At 40.5% G+C, this 22394-nt stretch overlaps 1 protein-coding gene across 3 annotated transcripts; it reads left to right on the forward strand.

The window, feature by feature from the left end:
* Positions 1-407: 407 nt before the first annotated feature.
* On the forward strand, positions 408-22394 carry TNFSF4 (TNF superfamily member 4). Of its 3 annotated transcripts, none has more exons than XM_043485580.1 (3): positions 408-676; positions 17938-17986; positions 19717-22394. In XM_043485580.1, exons 1-3 carry the CDS (start codon positions 527-529, stop codon positions 20064-20066), a joined length of 549 nt encoding a protein of 182 aa, XP_043341515.1. In that variant the 5' UTR covers positions 408-526; the 3' UTR covers positions 20067-22394. The 3 variants fall into 3 exon arrangements, with proteins under 3 accessions (XP_043341515.1, XP_043341516.1, XP_043341517.1); XM_043485581.1 differs by lacking the exon at positions 408-676 and adding an exon at positions 2250-2400; XM_043485582.1 differs by lacking the exon at positions 408-676 and adding an exon at positions 2298-2471.

Consider the following 22394-nt stretch of genomic DNA (forward strand, 5'->3'; position numbering starts at 1 on the left):
TTAGTTACCCAATGAAGTGCAGGCAAGAACTTAAGCTAGCGTTTTCCTTAAATTTCTTCTATGATTTAAGACACCTTGGGGAAGAGATAGGTGAGCTTCTACATCAACGGATGATGATTTTTATCTTTATCAAGTGACCCACAATTTGGTTACTGGTGCAATGAGAAATTAAGAAAATAGCACACTTTTATGACTGTCTTTTCACAGTCACTCAAATCAGAACTGGAATGCCACAAAAACAACTCCCTGTTAGCCCAGAGAAAAAAAAAGAAAGAAAGTAAAGGGGAAATTCAGATTAGTCACAAAGAAGTTCCCCCGCCTGCCTGCAAAAGCTGAAGCATTAAAACTGAGAGAGTCCTCTCTGCTCTTTCAATCGCCTCTTATCTCTGGTCCTGGGACCTCTGTGTATCTTCTAATTGATACACATTGTGTTGGCTTCATCTCCTTCTTTGTGGGGAAGAAGTCAGTTCTCCCTCAGGTTTCCCTCTGTCACAGTTTTCATCGTCCCTGCATTCAGATTGTGAAGATGGAAGGGGTCCAACCCCTGGACGAGAATGTGGGAAACGCACCAGGACGGAGATTCTTGAGGAACAAGCTATTGCTGGTGGCCTCCATAATTCAGGGGCTGGGGCTTCTCCTGTGTCTCACCTACATCTGTCTGCACTTCTATGCTCAGGTAAGATGCACCAACCAACATGTCCTTTCCTCCAGCTCAGGCTGATGGCAGCTGCAAATGGTCACTTGGAAATAGTCTGACACCAAATTGTTTTCCCTTTTCTGTTCGGCGATTGTAAAATGTGGTCAAGCACCCTCGTGTCTCTCTTTTCCTTCCTTTTTTTCAGCAGTGGCAGTGGTGAGGCACAGTGGAGATAGGGCAGGGACACTGCTTCTGGATTAATCTTTTTCTTTACAACACAAAAATCCTGGTGTTCTTTTGTGAACTGTCACTTTGAAGCTTTGAGTCCCTGACATACCTACTTGGTTTATCTGTTCTGCTAGTAAGCAACTGATCAGGGAATTAATGTAGAAAGGAAATAATAAATTTTTTTATTTCCTTTGTACATTATTATACTTTCTCATTGTATTCATAAACCCCATAGACTCAAGGAGATATGCTTTCTGAAGAATGCTGAAGGTATCAATATGAAGTTCTTTTAAATAGCTAACCTATATATATTTAAGGGCAGAGATATATGTGTTCATGTCTGTATGTGCACGTGGCTGAATGTTTATCCCAACAACTTAATCAGACATTGTTTTTCACAGTCTTTCTCTACCAATCACAACTTACTGACATCACTTTGTCCAATACCTTATGTAGTGGAAGATCATCATTTTAGTATTGCCCCCCGCCCCCCACGCTGCTTAAGGAAGAAATTCTTTCCATTTTTCCATCTCTTTATTCTGGTCCTGTTTACATTATTATTTTTTTTCATAGTTGTTCATATATAAAAACATTATTAGCTCTTTACGGATGTTCTTGACTTCAGGAGATTCCACTGAAAAAGAAAATAAATGTGTAGTGGCCCCGTGTTCCCTTGTTGGGGCTAGTCTGATAATTCTTGTTTGCCTGGTGGTTGCTCTTGGTTAGAAAAGTCTCTCACTGGTAAAGGTCAGACAATGGGAACTTTCATTTCTGATGGCCAGGTCAGAGACTGGGTACCTCACATTAGATCAGGCTAAGATGAGCAGAGTCCTAGACAATGCCTGGGCTTGTCTCTGTCTACAGGAAACGGTTTTCGGTGCCTGCAGTCTAATGGGGGTGCGGTCGTGATCACTGTCCCGCAGAGGGTGCTCGTGTCTCCAAATTCCCGAAGGGTACTAGTGTCATGCTCAAGTCTGCAGACCAGTGAGCACCCCAGCACACCCGTACTGTCTTCATCACGCCACACATTTCCTTCTCTGCGCAGAACCCTTTGGGTGAAATTAGAATAGGTGATTTTGGGGAGAGGGTGTGGGGGGAGGAGCAAGGTGTCCATGGCAGGATGCCCAAGACAAGACCGGAATTAGGCTCTTCCGAGAAGAAAACAGAGTAACCCAAAATAGAACAGCTGAGTTTATTCACAAGGTCCGGGAGCCCTGAGACTGCTTTTGAAACAACCACAATGTTACATATTTCCTTGCACTGTGGGATGATTAAAAAAAAAAAAACAAAAAAACAGAACAGATGGCCCTAGTCAAGCCTCAACAATTAATTGCACTAGGGCTCAGAGGATGGGAGAGAGCAAAACATGAAACAGATACAGACGTGTAGCTGGCTGGTGGCAGGGGGCCACCCTGGAATATTAATACCCAGGGGAGGCAGTGGAGAGGGGTTCTTTCTAGCAAGTCACCCAGCAATTCTGTGCTAGAGCTTGGAAGGGCAGCTGAATGCTGGCTTCTAGGATACTGGAATTCACGGTGAGCTGATCTTTGGGAGAGAATTAGCTTTCTCAGGTCCTGGCACAGAAAGGGAAGCAAAGATGGAGGAGGTACGTTAGAGCTGTTTGCTCAAAAACTGTGTTCTTATATATTCTAGATACAAAATTTTCTGTGGCTCAGATATTTGGAATTGTTCACTTGACATTAATTATTTTCTTATTTCTCACTAGACTGTTTTAGCTAACACAGTTTCTTATACTATTAATGGGACCCAAGGCAGTACGATGTGTCCTTAGTTGTGATCTCATACACTTTGTTAAGGGAAAGAATAGCTTAGAGAGGTCGTGTGTGTTTTTCCCAGAACTTGATCAGTCATGGTGGCAGCAGTGTGTAGAGGAGAGAGACTGAGAGAAAAGGGTATAAAGTAACTGCTGAAGAAGGAACATAGACTCGGAGCTTTTCTAAATTCATGGATAAGATTGTTTGGGATTTTGGTTGAAGGATAGGTAGGTGGGGATGCCTATCAAAGCTCTACTTTTATAAGACATTGTATTACAGTGATCTATAGAGGAGTTGAAATAGAGCTGAAATATTCATCATTTACCTAGTTAAATTGGATCTTTTATTGTAGGAGAAAGATATTTGGGGAATAATCATGATTTTTCCTTATTTCTTAGATTTAATTTTTAACTTCATAAAAATTTTCCAGTGTGGATGACTCTGTGAAAAAAAATAGGTATGTAACTGTTAAACTCCATTTGGCAGTCAGCCTTCCTTTCAATCAAGTTTATTTAGTAATATTTGTTTTCTTACCACTTGGTTAAGTTTTACTAGTGAAAAGCAGAAGTTTTTGTTTTTGAGATGGCAGATAAAAAGACCTTACCCACTCCTTATATAATTCACTTCCCTCTTTGGACCCTGATTTTCTCTACTGAAACATGAGGCATTTGGATCAAATGGTCAGAAATATCTCTTCCAGGTCAATATCCTGTGAATATGTAGTTTATACTCATAAAATGGGTATGAGGATCTGAGAAATACAAATCTAAGTGAACAGATTTTTGTGCTTAAGCTTATGGATACCCTGGTTCTTAAGAAGGGACTGGGGGAAATCATGTTTGTACATATATGTGTAATCTGTATTTATTCATATACTATGCACATTTCTAAATAACTTATCCTGGATTAGCAAAATACCTTATTTAGAAAGGGGAAAGAAATAGAGACTGTACAATAATATCCATGATGCAAGTTACAAAATTGAGTCATAAAAACCAGTACAATTATTGGGGCTGCTGCTTCCAGGCTTCCAGGCTTCCCTGTAACTTCAGCTGGGAATGATGGCAGAAAAAAGTTGATGTATAAGGTGAGAAGCTTTTGTAAATTATACCCATGTATCTCAGAGCTATTGATGCTGGGCTCTTCCAAGATCTGTATCAGAGCACTTGAAAAATGTGCTTTTAGTGATTATTTATCAGCAAATCCCACCCACAGTTAAAGGTTTATATTCTTATCACTTTTATTACTGGAGAAGACAGAAGGGGAGGTTGTTGAGCTGACCAGCTCTGTATCAACAATGGCTAGAGTTAGAATTCAGTTTCTTGGTGAAGTTTCAGACTATAACTTGGACTTCATATCCTTTAGGAAGAATAAGAGATATTTTTGTTTAAAAATTTTTGTCTCAGATTTTAGGTCAAATTAGATGTGTCCCCATGTGATTTTAAAAAGTTTTTAAAGACATTTTTAATGATAGACATGGAAATAAATAATTTTCAGTGCAATTGAATTTGCATTTTATAAGCAATTTTATTGGTTTCCCTGATAGCTTAGTTGGTAAAGAATCTGTCTGCAATTCAGGAGACCCTGGTTCAATTCCTGGGTTGGGAAGATCCCCTGGAGAAGAGATAGGCTACCCACTCCAGTATTCTTGGGCCTCAGAAGCCTGGCATGATGTAGTCCACAGGGTTGCAAAGAGTCAGACACGACTGAGCGACTGAACTGAACTGAAGCAATTTTATGGGCTTCCCTGATGGTTGAAATGGTTAAGAATCTGCCTATAATACAGGAGATCCAAGTTCGATCCCTGGGTTGGGAAAATCCCCCTGGAGGAGGGAATGGCAATTTTATGGGAATTAAAAAGAAACACCTGAAGTATTGAACTGATTTGTCATTAAGTATTTTGAGGCTCTTAAAGGAGATACTACAGAAAATATATAGACTTGTTAGGTTGAACAGACATTAGACACAGTCCACTTGCAGATAGGAAAACAGAAACTCAGGGAGGGTAGAAGCTGGAGAAGGAGGTGATGCTTCAGCTGATGTTAGGAGTAGAGGGACCTCCCTGGTGGTCTGGTGGTTAAGACTTTGCCTCCCAGTGTAGGGGGTGCAGATTTGATCCCTGGTCGGGGAGCTAGGATCCCACATACCTTGGGGCCAAAAAACCAAAACATAAAGCAAAAGCAATCTTGTAATAAATTCAGTAGAGACAAAAAATGATCCATATCAAAAAATCTTAAAAAAATAGTAGAAATTCTTTAAATAGACAAGAGGAATGATGGTGGCTGGGTAGGGGCAGAAGGCTTTCTAGGTAAAAAGGCAGGTTGTTCAGAATGGTTGGAGGTGAGTGTTCATTGGAGAAAGTGGACGAAGATGAAAATCTAGGTGGGGACAGGACACAAAGGGCCTTGTGACGTGTCCTAAGGGAACAAACTTCATTCCATTCTGTACAAAAGAAAATACAGGAAAAATTACCCAAGTTGTTGCTTCTCCAGATTTCACTTCTCTTACATGGTCTACATGCTGGCAAATACAGAAAATGTGTCTCATCTCACATAGCACTAGGGGGCACCACAGTAAAACTAACAGTTCTCAAATAGCTTTTAAAGAGAACCCACTCTTTTTTTTACCCGCCCCCCCCCCCCGAGAAGTTAAGATTAGAACACTTTTCTGAAGAAGCCAAGTGCTCATCGTGTGTAAGAGGATGAACAATATAAGGATCACCTAATATTGTTCACTGTTTATGCAGTGATGATATTTTCTACAAGAAAAATTTAGATATAGGTTCTGACCCAAGTACTCAAAATAGGACAGAGATTGTTTGGACAGGAATTATGCTGGAAAATGTCACATATATACACATGAATAGAAACAAATGTACACACTCAGAGGAGAGATGTAAAGTGAGCAGAGAGGCTCTTGGTATAGACCTTGGAATATAACCTCCCTATTCCTTTTCTCTGACTTCAGCTCCTAGCTGCTAGCCCTGAGTAGACCTAGCCTTGCCTAATGGCTGACCACCCTGCCCTTCCAATTCTGTTTCTTTTAATAGAAATTATTTCTGTATCCCTCCCTCTCAGAGAACCCGCAGGTTCACACCCACTTTAGGAATTTTGCATTCATGGTTAATGAATGTTAATCTTCTGAGACCATTTAGGTTGAGGGAGCCATGTACAGTGTTCAGTTCAGTTCAGTCGCTCAGTCGTGTCCGACTCTTTGTGACCCCATGGACTGCAACACGCCAGGCCTCTCTGTCCATCACCACTCTTGGAGTTTACTCAAACTCATGTCCATTGAGTCAGTGATGCCATCCAACCATCTCATCCTCTGTCGTCCCCTTCTCCTCCTGTCTTCAATCTTTCCCAGCATCAGGGTGTTTTCTAATGAGTCAGTTCTTGGCATCAGGTGGCCAAAGTATTGGAGTTTCAACTTCAGCATCAGTCCTTCCAATGAATATTCAGGACTGATTTCCTTTAGGATGGACTGGTTTGATCTCCTTGTTGTCCAAGAGACTCTCAAGAATCTCCTCCAACACCACAGTTCAAAAGCATCAATTCTTTGGCGCTCAGCTTTCTTTACAGTCCAACTCTCACATCCATACATGACTACTGGAAAAACAATAGCTTTGACTAGACAGATCTTTGTTGGCAAAGTAATGTCTTTGCTTTTTAATATGCTGTCTAGGTTGGTCATAACTTTTCTTCCAAGGAGCAAGTGTCTTAATTTCAAGGCTGCAGTCACCATCTGCAGTGATTTTGGAGCCCCAAAAGATAAAATCTGTCACTGTTCCCATTGTTTTCCCGTCTACTTGCCATGAAGTGATGGGACCAGATGCCATGATCTTAGTTTTTTGAATGTTGAGTTTTAAGCCAACTTTTTCATTCTCCTCTTTCACTTTCACCAAGAGGCTCTTTAGTTCTTCACTTTCTGCCATAAGTGTGGTGGTGTCATCTGCATATCTGAGGTTATTGATATATCTCCCGGCAATCTTGATTCCAGCTTGTGCTTCATCCAGTCCATCATTTCTCATGATATACTCTGCATGTAAGTTAAATAAGCAGGGTGACAATATACAGCCTTGACATACTCCTTTCCCGATTTGGAACCAGTCTGTTGTTCCACATCCAGTTCTAACTGTTGCTTTTTGACCTACATACAGATTTCTCAGGAGGCAGGTACAGTGTTGTTATTCCTATTTAGGAAATGAAAGAGTAGCACCTGAATAGCAAAGTAGAAAGGCTATTTCTCATAGTCACAGATAAAATATACGGTAGTGTTGGGATGGAATTGGATTCCCCAATATCCCATGGCTAGTGTGTTTTGTTTGTAGCTAAATGAAGGGATTAAAACACTTTTTATACAAAAATGCATCATATCTTCTCAAAATTTTAGGGGAGTCATTGAGGTATAGGAGAGAGTACATTGGATCAGGAACTAGAAGAATCTCGTTCAGTCTAGTGTTTTAGCTTTGTGACTCTGGGTAACTTCCCTGAAATTCCCCAAGTATCAATTTAATCATCTCCAAAACTGGAATTTGATTATTGTGAGGAACAATTCTGTTACAGAGCTTTGTAAATGTTTAAATTATTATTATTTATAAACATGCCTCTATAAGCATACCACCCACTAAACTGTTTACCTTGTAGCACACATGCAACTCCATAACTCAAACTCAGAAAGCATATCATAGGTAAGGTCAACCTTAACTTCATGAATTTGGCTTTCTTACTGTAATTTTTAAGATTAAGAAAAACCCCTTGAAATAATTCTAGCTTATTTGAATTTAGATGTCTAATTAAGATGCCATGGCTGTATTAGCAAAGGAAAAATGAAGGGGAGAATTTATGAGCATATAAAAATTATCAGGTTAGTGTCTGAAAGTGGTTCAGAAATCTAAAATAGATAGATGTGTTCACTTAGAACACATGGCCCAGATGGGTTCCACCTCCCCCTACATTAATGTAGTTCATCCAATCCTCTAATAACTTGGTTTCCAAATAAGGCAGAAACTTAGAAGAGTGGTCTGGCTCACAATGCTAGAAATGTTGGAGCTAAGAGGGGCATAATTATGTATTTTTTTTCTTTTCAGCAAACCTTTCATTCTGAAATGCAAGTTTGATGTGTTATTAATTTGTATTAATTTGTCTTGCTTTGATAACATTGAAAATGCTAGTTAAGAACACGCTCTGACAGAAAGAGCGGCAAGTAGACCCAAACTTTAGTTCTTCCAATACTAATTGAATAAGGGGTACGGATAGAAAGTGTCACTCCCAGGATGTTATACAGGTGGGAATCTGGGGGGATGAGTGTAAATGATATACTTTCAGGCTGGGCTGTCCTGTAGGTCACATAGCACGAGCCTACAGAACCTAAGATCAAAATGAAAATGACAATTAACATTGCAAAAAATTATAAGCATCAAAATAGTCACCAAGGGAAATTATAAAATCTTTACTGGGTTATAAAAGAAGTTGTAAAAGACACGTTTTACTGCTTAGTAATGTAAAATATATTTTGAGTTAGCAGTGTGTTGGGTGGTTAATCTTTTTAATTTCCATGGCCTGTAAAAATCTTAATCTGGCCTTGTATGTGGTATGATGAAGACTGGAAACTCAGCTCTTTTTTGGGAGAGGTTGACGGGTGTCACTCCTGGTGCTACTTGAAATACCATCTCTGGTTTTGCGATCTTGTCCCTACGTTGTCCTTACTTCTTCACTACGATCTTGGATGGTGATAGATATTCGTAGGCAGTTTTACAGTGAGGAAATCTGAGGCATAGAGACTTGTCTAGGTCAACATAGGAAGGTCTGGTTATAAATCAGGACTAGGCTTAAATTCTAGTCCTGTCTCTTTCCATTACACCTGGCCAAGACTATGTGGCTCTAAGCTGTAAGCATTTTACCTGGCTGTTTTAAAATTTTTTCCTTTCCTGACATTAATTGCTTATGTAGAAAAACTGGGGGAAGATTTATAACCTGGAATAAAGGGAAGAAAGATTCTTTTAAAAAAGAGATCTGAATCTCCTGCCACAAATTCAGATAACACAATCAATGAAGCTTTAACAAATGTGTACTACCTTATAGGTTATTTTGGTAAAACAAATCATTGCCATGTGTGATTCATTCATAGAAGAGAAAGGGGACTTGGATTGGGGCATTGGCTCAGTCCTTTATTCACTCCAAGAGGTACTTTTCTTTTTTTTTAAACAATAAGGAGATTAGACTATATAATCTCCATGGGCCTTTCTAGTTCTGCCAGACTGATTCGAAGAATTATTTTAATGTTGTAAGTGTGATTTCACACTATATGCAAATATCTTTTCAACCAGGGTGGCACTGCAAATTTGGTAGCTTAAAAGAAATTTAACCTTTCACAGTTTTGGAGGATAGGTATTCAAAGTCAACATGTCAGCAGTACCCTGCTCCGTCTGAAGGCTGTAGGGAAGAATCCTCCAGGATCCTTCCGTGCCTCTTTCTAGCTTCTGAGGGCTCCCAGCAATCCTTAGCGTTCCCTGGCTTGATAGTACTGGGTAAAACTAGTTGAATACAGCTCTTCAGTAAGAATTTCACAGAGGGCTAGTTTCAATAGCTATTTTCTCGATTGGGATTATAAAGCAAGCGTACTTTAATTTTTGCATCAGGTGCTTCATTTCTCTTCCATTATTTAACAGGAAGGCTTTAGTTTAAAATGTCATTATCATTATTGTCACCACCACCACCATCATCATTCCACTGCTGTTCTGTGATGATTTTTACCAGTCACCAGTCTTGGTTCACACCATAATGTAGTTTGAGGATTATTTAGCCTTACTGCAAATGAGGCTAAGAGCTTCATTGCATAAACAACACAAAAGATACTCATGATTCTTCATTAACCATCAGAGGGAGCCACTTGGGGAGAAAACCTGTTCTTTTGTTGTGGCTGAGGGATTTATTATCATGTATTAACGTGTTGAAAAGATCTTCTGTTCAAAGGATCTTCTTATCCAACAATAATTTGGGCTTTCTCTTTTGAATGTTAGGATTTTCCTTATCTCTGGTATTGAAAAATTCCTTAGACAGTCCCCATTCCACTCTGCTTATTCAACCATCTTAATTGAGAGTTAAAAAATGAGGATATAAAAATGAGGAAATTCAAAACTGAGAAAGGAAAGGACTTGTTCTGGCTTATGACCAGACCTGAGTGTTCCTGTTCCCAGCCCAATGCCTGGTCCGTTTCTACTAGGTTGCCTTTCCAAAGCAATAGTGCCTACTCTTTTATATGGCCAGTGAGATGGGGAATGAGTAACTTCAGATAGAAAGATACTGATCATAATAATGGTGCTACCCCCTTTGTACTCAAGGATGAATGGGGCAGTTTAAAAAAACCTCGAGCCACATATGGTGTTGGCTAGTGTCCCCTGGAGGAGGGCATGGCAACCTACTCCAGTATTCTTGCCAGGAGAATCTCCATGGACAGAGGAGCCTGGTGGGGTATAGTTCATGGGGTCACAAAGAGTTGGACATGACTGAGTGACTATGCACAGCACAGAGCAAGTGTCAGGGTACAGTCTAAGGGATTCAGTGACCATTTATTTATAAATGCCATTATGTTGAAGGCATTGTAAAATTTGTGATAATGCAATAGGTACCTTGTAAGCCAACCTTTCCCGTTGCTTTGCTGCTGTTGCTGCGGAGTCGCTTCAGTTGTGTCCGACTCTGCAGCCCTATGGACTGCAGCCTGCCAGGCTCCTCTGTCCATGGGATTCTCTAGGCGAGAGTATTAGAGTGGGTTGCCATGCTTTCTTCCAGGGGATCTTCTCGACCCAGGGATCGAATCTAGGCCTCCTGCATTGCAGGCGGATTCTTTACTGCTGAGCCACCAAGGTAAAAACTAGGATATTTTGAAAGTTACCTGATTCCCAAGGTGAGGAAGGAAGTTGTTTCTTTTTTTCAATTTAATTTTTTAAAATTGAGGTATAGTTGATGTACAAGATTATGTAAGTTTTTTCAGGTGTATAATAGTGATTCACAATTTTTAAAGATTGTATTTCATTAATTGTTATTATAAAATATTGGCTTTATTCCTTGTATTGTACAGTACATGCTCATAGCTTATTTTATACATGGTAGTTTGTACTTTACAGTTCCCACTTCCCTCTCCTCTCACTGGTAACCACTATTTTGTTCTCTATATTTGTGAGTCTGTTTCTTTTTTTGTTATATTCACTATTCTATGGGAGTTCTTAGAAATGTTTTGGCAGACCCCTCTGTTAGTGTACTTAAGGAATTTACCAGCAAATGTGGAAAGGGAAATCCAGATAGAATCTTCCCCTTGAGGATATAAAGAATTGCAAATCACAAAATTTTGAAGGTGCATTCATGTCACATGGATGCTTTTGGTTCATTTGGTTGTTTATCTGAATACCTGATACTCCTCTTGCTGCTAAGTCACTTCAGTCATGTCCGATTCTGTGCGACCCCATAGATGGCAACCCACCAGGCCCCCCGTCCCTCTTGCTGCTGCTGCTAAGTCACTTCAGTCGTGTCCAACTCTGTGTGATCCCATAGATGGCAGCCCACCAGGCCCCCCCGTCCCTGGGATTCTCCAGGCAAAAACACTGGAGTGGGTTGCCATTTTCTTCTCCACCCCCATCCCTCTTAGGGATCTTGCTAAGCATTTGGGACAGTGAAACCACAGTTCCTGTTCCCTGAGATAGAGAGGAGAGGATCAGTGAGTAGAGGCCAGCCATTACTAAATAAATTTGACAAGAAAAGTGGAAGTGGTTAGAGAGAGGGGGCTATATCACATGGGCTGTGTAGTAGAGAGTATAGTAAGAGTTTAAAAAGAGGGATTACAGCAGAAAGGTGCTGGCAGCCATGGTGAAGGTGGTGACAGAGAAAAAGAAAGTCTAGAAAGACAGTTAAAATGGCTTTTCTTTGTGTTCTTTCATCTTAATAGACTCTACTCGACATGATTTTCAAAGTCACACATCTTCATGTCTAAGAAATATCACTTTGAGGATAAACTTTCCTGATTATGGAAGACCAGCCAAATAATCAGTTTTTGTTCATTCTTCCTATTCCTTTCTCTGAGTTGGATTCTGAACTTTCCTGATCAGAAGTTAGGGCCCTGTGCTTTGTAAGGGAGTTTCCATTGAGTATATACTAAATCCACCAGGAGAAGAGTCTGCCTTCCCAACCCACTGTAATGGGTAAATATGGAAAATTCCATCTTCCTCTTTGGAGGCTCATTCAGAAACACCCTCAGAGCCTATAAGACTTTGCTTTCATAATCTCTCAGGTCTTCTCTGATTGATGTGAAGCCCATTGTTGGGGGAGGAGACATTCACATCCTTGTGGAGGTTGCATGCTGAACCATGATCACATACCTGTTTCTGCACTGTCCTCCACTGACTCACATCTCATCCCACTCCGACCTGGGATCTTGACTGATAGCAAGTGAAGAAGGGCAAGGCCCACATAGTGAATGCAGAGCCCACTTCCTGGTTTCACATTTGATGAGTATCATTCCCTCCTGCCACAGATACACCCCCTCCAGGACAAATGCCACATGAGTATAAGGTTGGCAGCCTCATGTCACATCCCAGTGAGTCAGAATAAGAAATTCACACATTCTAGAGATGAGCTCATGAGGTAAGCAGCACCTTTTGGGGGACATGGTACAGGCTGCTGGATAAATGCTGTATATCAGACATTTTCCATCTTTGTTCTTAGATAGTTCAGTGTTTCAGGTACTGAGAGAGGTCAGGAAAGGACATTATTCTGACTCTTTGCATCACCTACTTGCTGCCTACTTTATTTGTCCGCTGCCCCTTGCCAGGACAGTTGCATCTAATTAGAGTCCAGATAACGACTTTGCCAACCTGAACTATACAAACAACCTTGGAGAGTTGACTGAAGAGCTCTTTTCTGGAGAATGTTTAGATATTCTGAGATATATCTGAGTGTTTTGACAACTATCTAAAACCTAATCTTTTAATCTTGTTTAGTATTGAAAATTAAAAATAAATTAATCTTGAACCCTCAGACAAATGTTTTCATAGCGGTTTTTTACTCTCAAGATAGAATAGGATAAAGAGAAAGGATGTTATCATGAACTTGAGGTTCAATCAAACTCAAGTTAATACCTGTTTATTCCTGAGCAAGTTCTTAACAACACTGATTCTCATTTCTTTCTATCTATAAGACATGAATAATTATTATTTCTATTTAATAGTATTATTTTGAAAGCAAACAAGGTAATGGATTTCAGAAAGAGTAATGCAGTGCATGGCATGTTTTAAGTTTTGAATAAGTTTTTACTGTTTTTCTTGAATACACCAAAAATGGTCTCATTTCTAGACCTTTCCTCTAAGCAGTGCCTTTGGATTCTCTGGGTCCTCTTTCTCTTTTAAAGCCTAAGCCCACGTCTTTCCTCCTTGAGCTCCCAAAGCCTGCAGTGGTTTTTTCTGTTCTCTGGAACCTTGTGGCATAAATTGCCTATTGCTCTTTACCAGTGGTTTTATGTGGAGGAATTATCTCCCCAGTTGACATACAAGTTTGTCAAAACTAAGGACTGTGTATTCTTTCCCTTTGTGTTCTTAGAGTTGAATGTGATACCTGCCGTATAGTAGGTACTCAATAATTGTCAATACTGTTTCAAATCACCAATAATATGGCAATCATGTAATCTATTCAATCAACTATTAAATAATATTGATAGTTGAGCACCAGCTTTAGGACAGGCATGATTTTTGCCAAGGGAACAGTTGAAGATACATCTTCTGGATTTGGGCCTTCAGGAGTTCACAGTAGAGTGTAGTAATTCTCAAATCTTGAACCTTGGGTGCTTGTAAAAATGAGATTACTGCGTCCATCTAGACCTTTTGAATCTGAATCTTTATGAATAAACTGGCCATCTACACATTTTTACAGATTTCCCAGGTGACTAATGTATATGATAACACTGGGCCAGCTGACCTTTAGTTGCATCGTCAGCTGCTCCTAGACAGGGCATACGCATTATTCAGTCAGTTGGTCAGATAGCCCATGTATCAGCTGCCTCTGAGTACTCTGTGTTCTTGGCTCTATTTATGACAGCCCCCATACCCAGGAGGGAAGCCTAAACTTTTGGCTCTCCCTTTGCATTCCCATGACGAGGTCATCATGAGACCATCACCCTGCCAATCTGCTGTGCATGATCACATCTTCCTTCCTCCAACTCGGCACTAAAGTGGACACAAGAAATGGACTATTGGTAAAATCTTCAAAGAAATTTCTCTCCACTTAAAATTTGCATGAGGAGAAGAAAAACTGTTGTTGTGTGAAACAGTGAAAATTGTTCTGGATTCCAGGCGGCTGGAGTCGAATCCCTTTACTTCTGTGGGTCTCATTTTCTTCATCTGTAGAATACAGTGTTCAGTTGGAAGATGACTTCTTTTATACTCATGCTTCTGAGGCCATCTCACTGAAACTTCAGGACTGTACTTTGATCCTGGTATACTGACTTAGAAGAATTTCTAGTCCCCTTTGAAGATAGTATGAGCTCTTCAGACTTTGCAGATTGAAGAAGCTTTGTTCTATAGCTTGTCCTTACATGAAAGCCCTTTGGGATCTTTGATATAGTCCATTTTTTTCTATTATCTGGAGAAGATATGAAGATTTTTATTTTCTTGTTATATAAAAAAACAACTATGCCTGTGGGTAAAATTAATGCTATCTGATTTTTTTCTGGTAATTTTTCTTATAAAGCCAGAATAATTTTGTGATGTTCTTCTGGGCTACAGAGAGCTGATATTTTAGGGATTTGGTTGGACTTCCTTTTTTTTTTTATTCTCTCATTCTGTAGTCATATGTCAAGCTAAGTTAGTGTTATAGTGGCTAAATTAAGAACATGACATGGATCTTGTCTCCCATGAGCATCCAAGGATAATAGTGGACATTTATCAACTCCTTACAGTGTTCCAGGTCAGGTGCTACAGTGCTACATGATCTCACTCACAACAACCTTCTGAGATACAGGGTTTACCTTTCCATTTTATGGATGAAGGAGCTAAAAGTCAGCAAGGTAATGACATTTTCCCAAGAGCACACAGCTAGGTAGTCTTGTAGTGGAGAGGAGACATGTATCCAGTGGTGGTAGAATGAAAATCAGTAGAGTGATTAATTTTTTTTTTTTCTTACATCAGGGTTCACTCTTGGTATTGTACATTTTATGGATTTTAACAAATGGACAATAACATGTACCCACCATTAGAGTATTGTGCAGAACAGTCTCACTACTCTAAAAATCTTCTACACTTCACCTATTCATCTCTCCCTCCTCCCTGGCAACCACTGCTCTTTAACTGTCGCTATAGTTTTGCCTTTTCCAAAACATCACACATTTGAAATCATACATTATGTAGTCTTTTCAGATTGTCTTCTTTTACTTAGTGATATACATTTAAAGTGTGTCCATGTCTTTCCATGGCTTGAAAGCTCATTTCTTTTTAACATTGTTACTCCGTTGTCAGGATGTATCACAGTTTATTTATCCATTCAACCTACAGAGGGATATCTTGATTGCTTCTCCTTGGCAAGTTTTAACAATAAGAAACAAAGCTATTATAAACATCCATGTGTGAATAGAGTAATTTTTAAGTACTTGCTATGGGAGACCAGAAGCCAGGGATTTGATTTAGGCCTTGAAGTTGATATTTTGATGGGTAGACATAGATGAAGGGACATTCTTGGTGGAGAGAACAAAGGAAGCAAGTATTTTTTGAATGCTTACCACCTGCCAGGCAAACTCTTGAGTATTTTCACATATGTTAACTTTGAGCTTTATAGTCATCTCCTCGAGGATCCCAATAATAATATGCCTTATTTTCACAGACATGAAAGCTAAAGCTCAGAAGTGGTATATAACATCCAAATTCAACAGGACTGGAGGAGTCACAGTTTGAACAAATCTTACTCCCAAGCCTGCACCCTCTTTGTCCTACCAGGCTTTATTTAAAGGATTAGAGGAAATAGTTAATCCGAGCATAAAGCACAGATAGGATATGGGTAGCAGTAATGCTTGACAAGGAGGTTGGCACCAGGCCATAGAAGGCCTTGAATTGGGCACTGTGGGGGTATTTCTGGGCAGTGGGGTAGTCAGCATGAAGTAATCAGGTTTGGAGGATGAAGGGAGAGGTTGTGGAAAGTCATGGAGCAAGAGAAAGAGCAATCTTATTCCACAAATGACCGAGGCCTGGTGGTGTTGACGCTAGGAAGATGAGAAAATGCAAATTTCTAATGCTGGGTAAGCTTCAGGAGGAAAGGAAGCCTGGAGTAGAAGTGAATCTCCCTAAAAGAGGAAGTCCTGTGTGCCTTCCTTGCTGCCTGTCAGCATCTTAATCTCAGAATGTCTTCTTGATCATTACCGCTCTGACTTCTTCATCACAGTGTTTCAGAACATTGGGAAATGTCATTGTTTTGCAGGAACCTTATGGAAAGTTTGCACAGTCAGTCAAATAATCAGATCATGAGGACTTTTAAGTCAGAGAGTTTGACGTGAATTTGGGATGAAGAGGCTTCCTGTTTCTCTCTTTCATTGAAATTGGCGTAGGGTTGCAACTTTTAAATTTTAAATCATAAACAGTGTTGAAAGGAGTGTCTCTGATCTTTGAGGAATTTCTAAAGATAGAAAAAACTGAGACGTTATGAAACCTGCCTAAGTACTTGCCTGGCTGGCCTTAGGACCAGGTTGCTGCATGCTGAGCCCTGCTCTTGGTGCAACTGTGCAGTCTGCGTCTGACTTTAACAAGGTGGCCAAGGAACCAGCCTGCCTTGAGAGCAGCAGGGGCATTCATTCATTTACCTAGGGAATTATGGTGTTTGGGTAATGTAGCTTTTGAGAGGCCTTCTTCCAGAACATCGCTTTAAGCATGAAGGACACTAGACCAGCCTCACAAACAGTCCACAGAGGGGAGAGAGGAAAGACTGGTCTTCCCGAGTCAGCACCTCTCTGCGTGCTCACCACTGACTAATACCGCTCTAGGGGCCCAGCCACTGGCAGGGCTCAGCAAGGCTCTCCCTTCTTCTTACACTGCCTGTTGGTTTCAGCTTGGTGAGGCTTGTGACTTTACGTACAAGGGAAGTAGGGGATTCTTCATCAGCGTGGGCAGGCCACAGTGGAGTCCGTTTGACTGCTGCCTTGAGTGCCAGAAAAGTGGGAAGCAGGGACTCCACACCCCAGAGTATGAAAACAAATTCCTCCCCAGACCTTTGATCGGGACATCTTGCCAAAAATAACCTGGTAGGAGGAGCTGTTGTTCTCTGCAGGCACAATGGGTGGTAGGTTTTTCTGTTTGTTTGTTAGTTTCTATTTCCCTTCTTAGTAGGTAATGTAAAAATTTAAAAATACAAGAAAGTAAGCCGTGGAAAATAAATGTGCCTCCCACTCCTGTCCTCAGGCTTCTAGTTCCTTTCTCCAGAGGCAGTGCTTTATTCTTCTAAATAAATTCTGTGCCCACACAAAAATTCTTTTCTTTTCTTTGAACACAAATGGAAATGTACTTTATATGTGATTCTCCCTTTTGCTTTGGCTTTTTTCACTTAATATATTTTGGAGTTTGCCCCATATTGAACTTCTTTGTTCTTTTAACCACCAAATTTCCATAGATGTTTTATCTGTTAACTTTTCTTTCTTTGTTGCTTTACTTCTTTCTTGCTTTTGAGTTCAAGTTAGGTTTTACACACAACTAAAGAGTACAGAAAGACCCAACATTTTAAAAATTGACTCACAGATCTACTCATCTCTGAAGGGTTTGAAGAGTTTTTATTGCCTGTGGGCCTTGAACGTAGGACACGCTTAATCCTGTTTTACAGTGAAAAGGCGAGCAGCCAGGAGGCTCCCAGACTTCACTCCCAGTCCATTCTGGGAGTCTGTGGCCGTGAAGGATTGACTGGTCACAGCCTTGTCCATGAAGAATCTCTATGACTGAATGGGTTTCTTAACAAGATAACTTCTAAGTGCTCTATTATCTAAAATGGGAAATTGGGGCTCAAGGAGCCAAAATAATATACCAAGGAAGAGTTTGGCAAGTGAGGATAGATCTTACTTAGATGCTTGCATGAGAGAGCAGAAGACTCCTAACTTACCTTATGAGATGTTATAGAAAAGCAATGGGGGCAGGCAAGAAGGCTGCATCTAACTCACGTAGCAAAAGGCAAGTCTAATCTCAAGTCAGTCTCTTTACCTGCTGCATTTCTGCTTCATAGGATGGATATGATGCGTCAATTCTACTTGTTCATTTTTTTCCCTAAAAATATATGCTTTTTCTTCCTTTAGGTGCCATCTCAGTACCCTCCAATCCAGAGTATCAGAGTACGGTTTACCAGTAAGTATTGTCAAAAGTTTAATTGGTTAATAGTTTTAAAAGAATCTTCTCTCCAGCTTCTTAATTTCCCCTAGAACATATGATCTCTCCATTTTCTTAGGGAAACATTAAATCCTGAAATTGTTGGAGCCTGCATATTATTTTCATTAAGGTCAAAGAAGAAAAGGGGAGTAATTAGTTAACAGATAAGTGCTTGTCACTGTACATTATATTCCTTACTTAATCCTCCCAGGAACCCTTTGAGTAGAAATTACACTCACTTTTTAGGTAAGAAAATGAAAGCTTCTTACAAGTCTGTCTGACTGTAAGATATATCATTCCCCAGTAATTCTATTATAAGACAAAATTTTACCTTAATGAGAGTTGGGGGACTTAAAGGTAATGTGATATCTTTAACGAGAGAGCATTATTTGAATCCAAGATTAATACTAGGACAACCACCAATGGTTTCTGTATGGATATTCATTTATTAAGTCCTCTTGAGTCAAAGGAAAATATATCTTGCCTTCTATAAGTGATCCTCATTTTCAATTTGAAATATTTCCCATGGACTTGATTCAAAGCAAGAATTACTGAATTGTGCCCAGCAGTGGGAACTTAATCTTTCCTATCACCGAGGGACATGGGCCAGAATGGAGAGTTTGAAGTGTCATTACTTGACCATTCAGGATGATACTGAGGCTGCCGTGGAAGTAGAAGATATTTAGTTTTTGATTTATGCTTGAAATGGCCCCACACAAAGCTATTACAGTTATCATTCTGTGTTCTGCTACTTTTCCTTTTCTTTTTCCTGTGGTAACCACTATTCCCAAGGCACCTTCCAGTAAAAATTGACAATAAAAAGGTAGAAGAGAGAAGGGAGAAATAAGTCTATGTTCTTGAGCTCTTATATCAGAACCTGAACCCACAGACTAAGCTTCACTTAGTATTAAAGCATAACTAAGCTTAAGTGATTGTTGACAAAGGCCAGTAATACATGTTGTTGAGAAGTCTAGTTGCCAGGGCATGTGAAGAATTTTCATTTCATGGTGACATGGAGAGAAGAATAAAAAAAACTGAGTGTTATTCGCTCCATTGTGTCCAACTCTTTGCAACTCCATGGACTGTAGCCCACCAGGCTCCTCTGTCCATGGAATTCTCCAGGCAAGAATACTGGAGTGGGTAGCCATTCCCTTCTCCAGAGGATCTTCCCAACCGAGGGATCAAACTCGGGTCTCCTGTGTTGCAGGCAGATTCTTTACCATCTGAGCCACCAGGGAAGCTTGGAGAGAGGATAGAGAAGAGTTAAAAGTGATTACTTTGTGTGGACGGGGTGTGCAGGACCCAGGCAAGAGGCACTTCCACCACCCTTTGCCCTAATCAATCCATTGAACAAAGTTCAATGCACTGAAGTTGCCAATCCCTGCTGATTTTGAAAAATCAGGGAAACCTTGAGACTCCATTTCCTGCCACAGGTGTGTTGTGACAACTGCCAGTTGCTTTAATCTCTCCACTCTTGAATCCCAGCCCCCTCTGAAACTCTTGACTACTAGTATTAGCTTTGCCTCTTCCATTCCACAGGGAAAGCGGATTCCAACCCTCATATAGAAACAGTCTTCTCTTACTTTTATTCTTCAAAATCTGTCCCTATGACTTTTTCTTCATATGTTTCTAGATATATTGGAAGGTGGTTGCCCAACGCTGAGCTAAGGAGTCATTCTTTTTTTTTTTTTTTACCCTACCCTCCTTAGAGTGTGAAAATGAGAATGGTTTCATCATCACATCTCCAGACACGGATGGAACCATGAAGGTGCAGAACAACTCAATCATCATCACCTGTGATGGGTTTTATCTCATCTCTCTGAAGGGCTACTTCTCCCAGAATCTCAGCCTCAGGCTTCTGTACCGAAAGGGTCGGGAACCTCTTTTCTCCCTGAACATGGTCAAGTTTGTTGACTCTGTCACAGTGGCCTATCTGCGTTTCAAGGACAAAGTCTACCTGAATGTGACCACTCAGAATGCCTCCTGCGAAGACATCCAGGTGAATGGTGGGGAGTTGATTCTCATTCATCAAAATCCTGGTGGATTCTGTGTCTACTGAGGACCTGATGGTTGCACCCAAGCCAGGAACCAGCATGAATGCCACACTGGGGGTGGACAGGACTCTGATTCTTCCTTGGGAGTGGAGGCGTTGTCCCAGCTCAGCCCTCATATTTGGCCATGTGAGATGTGACCAGAAGCAGATCACTCCCACCCCCACTCAGGGATATTTAAAACTTGTTTTTACATACCAGTTAACTTTATGTATTTATCCTATGTCTTCTAAATCACCTAGCCCTCCTCATCCCTCAAGATTTCCTCAAGCCTGTTAGGCACCTCCACCAGAGTAAGAAAAAAGGTGCCTCTTCCTCAAGATGTTGTTCCTGTTGGTCAGGAAATTATTGTAATAAACTTTCATTATTGAAAAAGACACTTGACTACCATTTGTCATCTGACACTGTCAAAATGAAGAAGACCAAGGAGAGGGGTTTTGAATCTGCAAAGCCAGTGGACTGACTCCTCGTGAGCAGAGGTGCCTCTCCAAGGAGAAATTTGTTGTAGTCTGCATAGAAGCCCGATCTCTCCCTCATGTGGAGGAATTCAAAAGGAAAAGCACCTTATGAACAGCTGTCAGGACTTGATGAGGGTAGCTGGCTAAGGAATACTCCGCTCTGGGCTTTTTTTTCCCCCCTCGTTTTCTCCATTTTTCTTTCCCAGCCTCCAAATGTTCTTGATAGATATTTCCTTTCAAAGAACCATCTCGGGGGTGTGATGCTTGAAAAACCTAATCAGTGACTTAAGGAAAGCTGATGGGACTTTTCTGAGCTGGGAGAGTGAGATAATTTATTGTGAGGGTTATCTTTATCACACAGGAGTGCAGTGAAACTGGACCTCTCAGGATAAAAGTCAGTGGAAATTTTAATAGTCTGGGGAGGAAATCACATTTGCCACAGAGAGGCAGTGTAACACATGCCTAATGCTGAGATACATACTCAGCCCCACATCTTGTGCTCAGGTACCACCTTGCTGGTTTCAAAAAAATGTTTTAGGTGAATTGTGCCCCCATCCTCGGGCTGCACTGCATGTCTTACAGGGTCTTAGTTCCCCAACCAGGGACTGAACCCAGACCCACGGCAGTGAAAGTGCCAAGTCCTAACCATTGGACTGCCAGGGAAGTCCCCAACATGAATTGTTCTGAGCAAGATATTCTATGATATGTGTCTTGACTACTTAGAGGATTTAAATGTGTGTGTGTGTATGTGTGTGTGTGTGTGTGTGTGTGTGTACTTGTTTGTTATTGACTGTGTTTTGCAAAGTCAAAGTTATTCAGAGTGGTTGCTAATAAGTACATGTTTATCACTGCAGATAATATTTAAGAAAATACATGTTTTTTAAGTTTGGAATTTCTGACTGTATTTCTTCTGGACATATGCATTCCAGGCCAAAGCTTAATTGTTTTGTGAGTTGGTTGTCTTTTGCGTTATGGCCTCTCCTCACAGGTGCCCCCTCCTTTTAGGTACACGTGGCCTGCTTCTCCCATGCTGGCCTCCTTCAGCGACACAGGGATACTTCTGCCAGCTTCCACCCATCAAAGTACATGTGTCCCATTTAAATCATTCAATCAAAGGGATAATTAACCTTACTCTGAAAACAGTGGAGTTTTGTGTAAATGAAAAGTCAGGAGATTGGAATTCTAATTTTGACTCTGTCACTAACTGGCCACAGGACCCTGGACAACTAATTTCCTACCTTGGGATCCTGCTTTTTTCTCTTGTTGAATGATCATTTTAGAATCTTATGCTCATAAAGCTAAATGTGAATGTACATAGTAAATACCTATGTACTGGTTGCTGTGAGTCAAGATATATAATCTTCTCTTTTAATGTGTGGAGTAATTTTTTTTTTTCTGGACCACCTAGTATTTTCCCTCAGCGTTGTTGGTGATTTCTGTGAGCATGTGTCCGTGCTGTCATGTCTGACTGTTTGCAACCCCATGGGCTGTAGCCCGCCAGGCTCTTCTGTCCATGTAATATTCAAGGCAAGAATACTGAAATGGGTTGCCATTTCGTTCTCCAGGGAATCTTCCCAGCCCAGGATCGAACAGATGTCTCCTGTGTCTCCTGCATTGCAGGCGGATCGGGGAGGCCCCGATTCCTTTGAGAATAGTTGCCAGTTGTTACTTAGTGACTTTTTGTTTAGGGAATGACTGAAAGGATTCCAGTCTTGATTCAAATCGTAATTTTTCTTAAGCATATCGGGCAGGTCCCCTACTTTAAATCGTAATTTTGTATTTAGTGCTCTCCTGGCTCTCGGAGAGTGTTAATATTAATATTAATAATATAGCTAATAATAATATTGATATTTACATGGAAACAAATAAAAGATCTTA

Source organism: Cervus canadensis, chromosome 13 (genome assembly GCF_019320065.1).
Source record: "Cervus canadensis isolate Bull #8, Minnesota chromosome 13, ASM1932006v1, whole genome shotgun sequence".
In the NCBI taxonomy this organism is placed as follows: domain Eukaryota; kingdom Metazoa; phylum Chordata; class Mammalia; order Artiodactyla; family Cervidae; genus Cervus; species Cervus canadensis.

Bases quoted from the DNA above. Each gene is read 5' to 3' on its own strand.
- TNFSF4 (XM_043485580.1), top strand. From the start codon at position 527: ATGGAAGGGGTCCAACCCCTGGACGAGAATGTGGGAAACGCACCAGGA. The intron at 677-17,937 runs GTAAGATGCACC...TTCTTCCTTTAG, and splicing joins GTCTGCACTTCTATGCTCAG to GTGCCATCTCAGTACCCTCC. The intron at 17,987-19,716 runs GTAAGTATTGTC...TACCCTCCTTAG, and splicing joins TATCAGAGTACGGTTTACCA to AGTGTGAAAATGAGAATGGT.